The 10,330-nt window shown below is 39.7% G+C and overlaps 1 protein-coding gene across 1 annotated transcript; it reads right to left on the bottom strand.

Moving 5' to 3' along the window:
* Positions 1-7,445: 7,445 nt before the first annotated feature.
* On the bottom strand, positions 7,446-9,592 carry LOC125776724 (uncharacterized). Its single transcript, XM_049450272.1, has 2 exons — positions 9,402-9,592; positions 7,446-9,338 (listed from the first exon to the last, which is right to left on the bottom strand). The coding sequence occupies exon 2, from the start codon at positions 8,225-8,227 to the stop codon at positions 7,592-7,594; it is 636 nt and encodes a 211-aa protein (XP_049306229.1). The 5' UTR covers positions 8,228-9,338; positions 9,402-9,592; the 3' UTR covers positions 7,446-7,591.
* Between the last annotated feature and the right edge of the window lie 738 nt (positions 9,593-10,330).

Below are 10,330 nucleotides of genomic sequence, written 5' to 3'. Positions count from 1 at the left end.
CATCGTCCTTCTCTTCGGTCGGGGCGTGGGCGCAAATCAGCGATGTGTTGAAGAACCTCGCTTTGATGCGGTTTGTGGCTAGACGTTCATTCTCCGGAGTGAATGATAGTACTCAGCGACGGAATCTCTCTCTCACCACAAATCCAACACCAAACTTGCGCTCCTTTATAATGGCCACTGTAGTAAATGCCACAAGGACCTACTCGTATCTGTCCTTGTCCCGTCCACCGCATTTCTTGGACGGCGGTGATTGCAGACTTTATTTTCACGAGGACATCAACCAGCTGGGCAGCGGCACCTTCCCAATTAAGGGACCGGACATTCCAGGTGCATGCCCTCAAATCATAGTCCTTAATTCGTTTGCCATGGTCGTCATCAAAAGGGGGGTCTTTCATCCGAGGCTGTTGTTCATTTTTCATTGGGGTAGTTTTTTTACGTGGCGGGTTCCAAACCCAGCGCACAACCCTAAGTAGGGGATATTTCGCCTTCTCACTTTAGCTCGCCTTCAAACGGATGTTCTTAGGCTACCCAGAGGATACTTGGTCAAAGGCCGGAAGTCGTGAGCTGCTTGAGTCATATGTAAAAGAATCGTTTCTGGCCACTTCCAAGTGAATGGCGATCAGAGAACTTTCCTCACTTGCGCGAACTTCTACACATGACTCCATCCTCCTATTACTTCATTTATTGCTGGCAATATTAACTCTTCTCCGATGTTATGTGGTTTGCCTTTTTGAGCAATTAACAAAGAGATATTGTACGAAGGTCGAAGTCCGTCGTCATTTTGCTTAGCAGCCGCCGAAAATAGTTTTGCTACACTTGGCTGAGTATTATGCTTCTTCTCTAGGTCTTGAAAATATGCTACATTCTTGTCTCTCTTATCTGGATGCATTTTATTCAAATGATCTTGCAGTCTTGAAGGCTTTTTTTGCTTCATTCGAAAATGTTTTTAGACATAGAAGACACAAAGGCAAGGATGGGTTTGTGGGATTTTCAATGATTCCGAATTTAATGTATTCCGAACAGGATTGCCGTCTCTTCTTTTTTACTTCCGACATTGTTTCGCTTTGAGAAATACGTTTAACTTCGCGAGTAGTGTAAAGGAGGCGTAAGTAATGCTCATCTATTGCGCGCAAAACCACAAATGAATTTAAAATAAATATTACATTGTTTATGTAGGATTGTTTAAGCACAATTATTATATAGTAGTCCAAATATATGAATTCTTATTTTTCCTTGAAATACATTTGTAAAAAAAGGATCTTTATCTTTTTTATATTTTCCACATAAAAGATTTAAGGAGTTCAAAAGCTCAAAACGTGCGCTACATCAGCTACCTACCCGACGTCATTTCGCATGTGATAAAATAAAATTTTCAAGAGCTCAAAGCATGCGCTACATCAGCTCGAACCTACCTACCCTACACCTTTGCGCAAATGATTATATTATGATATCAAATGCCCACATACAGATTTGGCAATGGCAATAGCAATACGTTTGACAGTTAGTATTCTATAGATTCTATCCTGTCGAGATGCCCCGTTATGAAACGGAGCGACCGATTTACATAATTTTCATTTTTTCTATATTTAATAAAATAGGACAGATATATGAACTACGCGGAGAGAAATATAGAACCAAGTTTGAGCAATCTTTTAATTCATATTTGTTGATGTTCACAAGTTATTGTTGAGAGTCGAGAGCTCATGTAATCGTTGTCTAAGAGGCCTCCTAGCGAAATAAAATTTCAAATAACCAGGCCTCTACACAACGCCCCCATTTTCTTTCTGGGTCTCTTACCGCCCCCTTGCCACCTGCAGGGCCCACAAGGAGGCGTATGTGACAGGCAATTGTGGCAATGCCCGTGTGCCTGGGCAACTTGTTACCGTTGCATGGGTCGCATACCCCTAAATATCCCACAATGATGCAGGCGATGTGGGCGCCGACAGATGGGGCACCTTAGTTTCTCCGAAGTCGATGATGGGTGTGGTGGTGGTCGAGTGCCATCAGGAGGTGCGAATGGAAGGACCGCTGCAGGCGCGGTTGCCGGTACAGGTGCCGGCGTTGTTGCCGGTGCAGTTGCCGACGTTGTGGCAACCACAGTTGCCGGCATTGTTGCAACCACATTTCGAGGCCATGGTGTGGGCCCGGTGCGTGGCGCATTGGTAGCCCGAGCGATTGGCGTGGTTGTCACTGGCATATCTACCTCCATAGTAATCTGTATAGAGAAGATTTTTGATTATTAATCTATCATACACTGAGCTATGGGCCATCTTGCCACGATATGTGACGACCGTTTCTAGTAGTTTTCTTTGTTATTTGGTTGCGGAATATTAATTTTAACGGTTGATGTTAGCGCGTTTCTCGTTTTTTTAACGTGTTATTTAATTAGTTATTGTATAGCGGGAACATCGGCTTGTTGTTTATTTCGGTTTTATTATACGGATTGGTCATTACGCGCGTTTTCGCTATTATCTGCGGTTGGTAGGAAGCACAGTTTAACGAGCGGTCTGGTCAGCGTTCCGTTTTGAGTACGGAGATCAAACACTCAGATATGACCGTCGAAGCCGTGATGTAGCTTCTCTATGCGACCAAGCCGCCATTCTGTAGGGGGGAGACATTCGTCATGTATTAGGACAAAATCTCCCAGCTTTGGCGCCTTTTTGGGAGTTTTCCAGCGGTACCTTTTGTGGAGGTCCTTTATATACTCCTCCTTCCATCGGCGGCTGAAATCATGATGCAGAATTTTTATTTTTTCCCCTTTGTTTAGTAAGCGACTCCACGCCTGGCTCAGGTATGGCCAGAATGGGTGCTCCTTTGAGGAAGTGCCCTGGTGTAAGAGCTGTTAGATTTGAGGGATCTTGCGAGAGTGTCGTCAATAATGTTGCAAATTCTTCAAAGTTAAATTTGTAGTTTCCAGCTACTTTTTTAAACCACCCATATGAGGAGCGCTTGGCGGGATGAACTGCCAGTTAATGCCTTGGGGAGCGTAATTTTGTACAATCGCAGGTGAAACTTGTTTGATAAAGTCCACAAACTTTTTTTCGGTGGCTCTTTGAGCACCTATAAATGTCTTGCCGTTGTCGCTCATGAGGTTTGACGGAAAACCACGTCGTCCGACGAAGCGAGCAAATGCCGCGAGAAAAGCCTCTTTTGTCAGTTTAGTACATAGCTCGAGGTGTACTGCTTTTGTCGTAAAACATACAAAGACAGCTACGTAGCCTTTCATCAGCGTGGGAGACCTTAGCATAGACGCCGTTATTTGAAAAGGCCCAGCAAAATCGACACTTGTGATAGTGAAGGGCAGAGCAAAGTTGCAGCGTTCCGGTGGAAGTGCTGGATAATCTGCGTTCGCATCTTTTGTTTATGCATAGTGCAGATCTTGCACGAAAAAATGCATTTCTTTATCTTTGGCTTGAGTCTTGGGATATAAAACTCTTGGCGGACTATTTGTTGCATGAGGCGGTGTTCTGCGTGTAATAATAGTACGTGGACATAATTGAGATATAATGTGGCAAGTTGCGTTCTCTCTGGTATAACAATGGGATGACGTTCGTTATACGTTAGGTTTGAATTTACAAGCCGACCATTTGCACGAAGTAGACTCTTCGTATCTATGAATGGGTTTAGTACTAGGAGTGAGCTCTTTTTACCAATCGGCTTCGATTCTCTTAGTACTGATATCTCTCGGCTGAAGTAGAGCGCTTGAGTAGATGCGATAAGAGCGACCTTTGCTTTGTGTAAGTCTAAGTGCGTCACTGTATCGCCTTGGGGATATACTGATGCTAAGTTTGAGTCGCTCTATGAATTTGAGCATGTAAGCGATTACCCTGAGGGCTCGGGGGTAAGATGAAAATCTCACAAGGATGTCAGTAAGGAGTCGATTTTTCGACTTTCTGGGGCAATAATGTTGCGCATGGGCGATTGTGGCCAAGAATCGGGAGATTCTGTTAACCATCGGGGGTCATTCCACCAGAGGATGGTGGTGGCGAGGTGCAGAGGCTTGCACCCTCTTGTACATAAATCAGCAGGATTGTTAGCACTGGCTACGTGTCGCCAAGTGGCTGATCCCACTAAGTCAAGAATTTGAGACGTTCGGTTAGAAATATACGTCTTCCATGCCTGTGGTGGTTTTTCCAACCAGGCTAGTACAATTTCTGAATCGGACCATATGTATAGTGTGCATTTTGTCATGTTTAAATGTATTTGCGCCATGGCTACTAATTTGGAAAGTAGTGGTGCGCCACATAACTCAAGCCGTGGGAGACTTATAGTTTTCAAAGGTGCGACCTTTGCTTTTGCTACTAATAAGTGGCTTGTGGTCGTGGTGTCACTTTGCGTGCGCACGCAGTATGCCTTTTCTGAGTCGTCACAAAAATCATGTAATTCGACTTTGTGATCGGGAGAGTAATTTACCCATCGCGGAATTTGAATCTGAGAAATATCATTCAGATTGTTTGCGAACTGGGACCATATTTCTAAGCGAAGGGGTTTCACTTGTTCGTCTCAGTCGGTACCATCTAGCCATAGTTCTTGTATCAGGATTTTGGCTTGTATCATAATTGGCGAAGGCCAGCCTGCGGGGTCGAAAAGTCTTGCCACCGAGTATAAAATCTGTCTTTTTGTGATGGCTGATAATGCGGATATAGACTCTGTCGTGTACGAGAACTGGTCCGATATCGCATTCCATTGGATGCCTAGTATTTTTGTTGTACTTTCCTTTACGAATATAAGGACTGGTGGGGTATCTTCGGAACATAATACGTTTAAAATCTCGGTCGTCTTTATGCACGACTATTTGCCGATACATTTTTTCAACGTACCCATTGAATACGTATTTGAACATACGCCAATTTAGTATCAGAAGCATTAAATCTGGTTGGAGTGTGGGTCCCGTAAATAGGATATCATTTAGGGAATTACCTGAACTAGTGGTTTTCGAAGCATTAAAAACAACTATTACTTTTGTTGTTTTTTGTATGCGTGATGTGGCACGTAAAAGGAGTAGTATTTGCCGTTGACGATTTTCTCTCCTGGGTTTACTTCCTCCATATGATCTATGTAAATGGAGGTATTCTTCTAACACACCATCATATTCCGATTTTAGTTCACCTTTTTTAGGTTGGTTTCTTTCCATACTTAGAAACTGCTGAATTGCAGAGGTGCGATAGTGACCTAAGGCGAGTGTGTTAGGAAATTGTTGCTTAAGTGGTAGTCGTACGACGTACCGACCGTTTTCTGATCTAGTAGTTGTGGCTTTGTAAAAGTCCTCACAATTCTGATCTTCAGTGGTTGTGACTAATATGGGGGGGAGTTCTTCTAATTCCCAAAATTTTTTCAATTGTGAATTGAGGTACGCGCTTGAGACTTTCCCAACTTAAGTTGTTAATGTTGTGACTGGTTCCGCAACTAGTCCACTTAGGACCCATCCGAAAATGGTATTTTGCGCCAGAAGTATATTTGTGATTTTCTCAATACCTTCGAGTATTATCTGTGGTATGAGATCGCTGCCTAATAGAAGATCTATTTGGGCGGGGGTGTTGCAGTTTGGGTCTGCTAGCTTTAGGTGTGAAACCTTTTGCCAATGCTTGCTATTTATATGATAGCTTGGTAGCATGTTGGTTAATTGCGGTAAGACAATAGCTTCTGCCTGTATGCGCTTATCCGCTTTGGGGGAAAAGAGGGTAATGGGGCAGATTTTATTTGAGTTTTGAACAACTCTTCCACCCATTCCCGTGATTTCAAAATTGGCCAGTTTTTTTGGCAACTGTTGCCCCACAATAGTAATGACTTTACTGGTAATGCTGCTATGCATTTATTTACCAGTATAGGGTCCCAGTTGTCTGTGGGAATATTTTGGGTGGATAAAATTGACAAACAATTGGAAATAGTGGATTGAAATTTGATGTCTAAACTCGCCTCTTGACTTTGTACTTGTGGTATATCTACTCGCGGAAGTGGAGCAGGTGCAATTGCTTTAATTCATTTTAGCTGATCTGCGATCATAATTTTTGTGTCTTCATACTGGTCTAAGCAGTTTTCAAATTTGGCGTAAGCAGAAGATCTAAAGTTTTCTGGGAGATATGAATCGTCAGTATCTACAATTGCGTCATTGGATCAGAAATTTTTTGGAATCGGCGAAGAAGCAAATCGATTGCAATATTTTATTAGACAGTCACTCTCAGAAATGAGTTTAGAGTATGATATGTCTTTCCCCCTTTTCTGTTTCGTAGCACCTTGCTTCGAGCGTGTAGTTTCTGCAGGTGTACATGGACTTTTTTCGTCAGAAATCATCTTTGGGACTTTTAGTAACTGACTTGGTTTGGAGTCCTTTGAGTCTGAGCTCATTTAAAAAATGTATAGAATATCAAACGTCTTAGTGAAACCTAGACTTGTAAATGTTTAAAAAAGTTTATAAAATGTTCAATAGAACACTCTTTCGTATGTAAGAGTTTCAAAAAAATCAATGAAACCGATGGCTTTTTGGTAAAAAAGATTCAAAAAATATTTTCGTTTATATATAATATGTATGTAATGTATGTATATATGTATTTATAATATAAAGTTGTTATTTTAACATACATATGCTTTTATTTTTATTTTTGCTTACGATTGCCGTAAGCTTATTTTAAGCAATCCTGCTTATACTTGATTAAGTATAAGGGGTATTGCTGGAAAATTGTGCAAGACAATACTTGAAATTTTTTTTTGTTTTGTTTTTGGGATAGTTTTTGTGTTATAACACAACGGTAAGCATTTACCGGCAATCAATAATCCGCTATATACAATATCAAACTGCTTTGTTTGCGGTTTCTCGGTTTCTAACCGAAAATAAACCGGATACCGAAAACAATTTGATAACGGTTTTCTGTTCTTTTTTGACCGGAATTTTGGTTAGACCCCAATTTAAAAATTTTTTTGTTTTTGAATTTTAAACATACATATGTATATGTATGTATAAAAAGATATAGATATTGATAGGAAACGATACCACTCACTTTTATTTCCGCCAGGGGCTTTTGGGGATAATATATGTGTGAGTGAAAGTGCCTGAATTTGCTTGTGGCTGTCCTTTTCCCCCCAGTCCTTTTGGTGCTAGCGTAGTTGTTGTGTTTCCTTGTGTTTTGGGTTTCGTTTTCACAGCAAGGTGAAATTTATTTGTTGGCTCCACTTTTTCCGTCTGCGCACCACAACTTTGTCACCTCACTTTTTCCCTTTGGTTTTCTTTTTTTTTGTTTTGTTTTACAATAGATACATGTGAGTACACCTAATTCTGTTTTTACACGATAGAATGGTTCCCGAGAAATTCGTGTAAAAAAAAAATCGTGTAAAAAAAGATACTGGCCAAGTACAAAAATAATAGATTGGTTCTAGACCTCAAAAAATAAGTTAAAATTAGACTAAATAATATAAAAAAATATTGTTGTAGTTATTTTAAGAATTTATTTTCGTTTTAATTTATTAAATAAACTAAATTATAATAAAATAAATTAAAATTTAGATTTCATAAAAAAAATAATATCAGAAATTCATTGCCAAAAAACTTAAATAACATAAAGTACAACCATAAGAAAAATTTAAACATTAAACAATTTTATTTATTGTCACTGTCTGATAATAAACGTAAACGTTTGCGAAAGACTACAATATCACTGCCACCACTGGAATGATTTTGTTGATCATTATCATTTCTAGCCGACTGTGTTGGGACATCAGTAGATTTTTGAACGAAATCAGTTATCTTAGATTGAGTTTTATTTCGCGTTAACCCATTATAAACTTCCCTGTAAGATGCCATTAATGATTTCAGTTCACGTTGAAATTTGGCAGCTCGTTCCTCGTCATGATCATGTTGTTCAAAATGACTACCTAATTTTGTAGCGAGATCAAGACCTTCTTTAATTAGAGATGCTTTCAAAATTGGACGATCTCTTTCGTCACTGTCACTATGTTCTTTATCATAACGAGTCTCAAGGGTGAATTCGATAATTTCATTTTCGCTCAAGCTTTCATCTACCAACAATTCTTCTACATCTGCTAACGATAGGTCATCGAATCCATCTCCACCGATTGCATTGGCCATTGTTATTATATCAGCAAGTTCAGCGTTATTATCGATAACAGGATCTTTGCATTTTACGCATTCTGGCCAAATATTTTTCCAACACGAGTTCAAAGTTGATGGCTTTAATAAATCTAACGCGATCTTGACTTGATTAATGCAGTCCATTATAGAAAATTTTTTCCATTCATCTATGACTGATGATTCCTCTTAATTATCAAGTTTTTCTACAACATAATGAAATGAACTTCTTATGTAATACGTTTTAAACGTAGCAATTATCCCCTGGTCTAGTGGCTGTATAAGGGAAGTGGTATTAGGCGGCAAAAAACAAAATTGTACGTTCGGGTGCTCCAAAACTGGATGGCCTGGTGCATTGTCTAGAATCAAAAGAACTTTAAATTCGAGACATTTTTCTTTCATGTAGCGCCTAACTTCTGGGATGAAGTGCTTCTGAAACCACTCTGTGAAAATTGCACTGGTTACCCAAGCCTTTTTGTTTGCCATCCAGTGTACAGGCAATTTATTGAAATCTACACTTTTCATGGAACGTGGTCTTAAGGCACGATGTACTAGGAGTGGCTTAAGAATACGTTCTCCTGAAGCATTGGAACAAAACAACAACGTAATACGGTCCTTTGCTACTTTAAAACCACCGGCTGTTTTCTGCGATTTTGCTACATAAGTTCTTCTAGGCATTCTCTTCCAAAAAAGGCCGCTTTCATCTAAATTCCAAACTTGGTCTGGAGTATATTCTCCATCTTCAATAATTTTTTTTAGTTTTTCGGGAAATTCTTTAGCAGCCAATTCATCAGCGGATGCAGTTTGTCCCTTAATTTTTATATTGTGGAGAGCGTGTCTTTTTAAAAAACCAGTCATCCAACCAGTACTTGCGGAAAATGCATGTTGTTTTGACTGAGATGATGTATCTGGATCAATTTCAATGCTGTCTGCTTGATAGCAAGTCCGTCTACTGGTATTCTCTTTTGGGATTTGTCTTCTATCCAGATTACCAAAGCTTTTTCCATTTTCTCTTTAACAACATCCCTTACATACGATGATGACTTTGCACTTAATTTTGTTCCAGAACATACTGATGCTCTAATTGCCGTTTCATTTTTTTTAATTGTTCTTACAGTAGCTTCATGGATTCCGAAATTATTTCCCACAACCGTTGCGCCTTGTCCCGTTGCAAGTTGATCTAAAATTTTGATTTTGGTATCTAAGCTGATCGCTTTCCTCATTTTTAATGCAGGAGAATTATGTAACATGGGTATGGCTACCAAAATATATTTTATTAATCAAAAATGCAAAAATCTAAAATTAAATATTTGAAACTAACCTGTTATTGGTCTACCAAAATTATATGAGCTTCTACTTTATTTTACTTAGCACTTGTTAAAAATCAGCAAAAACTAACGATCTTTCAATTATAATTGTCAAATAGGAACTAAATTGTGTGTACAATACATTATGTACGTTTTTACTTTTTCAATAATTCGGGGAATCCCGCATTAGTCAGCTGATCAAAGTTGCCACTTCACCAGGAAACAAAATCACGAATTGCGCGTTCACAGTTTAAATGTCAAATATCGGGCAAAGTTGCCACATAACGGGTGATTTTTTTGAGGTTAGGATTTTCATGCATTAGTATTTGACAGATCACGTGGGATTTCAGACATGGTGTCAAAGAGAAAGATGCTCAGTATGCTTTGACATTTCATCATGAATAGACTTACTAACGAGCAACGCTTGCAAATCATTGAATTTTATTACCAAAATCAGTGTTCGGTTCGATCCGCTTTTTTATCGACAAATTTTGTTCAGCGATGAGGCTCATTTCTGGTTGAATGGCTACGTAAATAAGCAAAATTGCCGCATTTGGGGTGAAGAGCAACCAGAAGCCGTTCAAGAACTGCCCATGCATCCCGAAAAATGCACTGTTTGGTGTGGTTTGTACGCTGGTGGAATCATTGGACCGTATTTTTTCAAAGATGCTGTTGGACGCAACGTTACGGTGAATGGCGATCGCTATCGTTCGATGCTAACAAACTTTTTGTTGCCAAAAATGGAAGAACTGAACTTGGTTGACATGTGGTTTCAACAAGATGGCGCTACATGCCACACAGCTCGCGATTCTATGGCCATTTTGAGGGAAAACTTCGGACAACAATTCATCTCAAGAAATGGACCCGTAAGTTGGCCACCAAGATCATGCGATTTAACGCCTTTAGACTATTTTTTGTGGGGCTACGTCAAGTCTAAAGTCTA

This window comes from Bactrocera dorsalis, chromosome 2 (assembly GCF_023373825.1).
Source record: "Bactrocera dorsalis isolate Fly_Bdor chromosome 2, ASM2337382v1, whole genome shotgun sequence".
Taxonomy (NCBI): Eukaryota; Metazoa; Arthropoda; class Insecta; order Diptera; family Tephritidae; genus Bactrocera; species Bactrocera dorsalis.
This window is presented reverse-complemented; position numbering and strand designations above follow the sequence as displayed.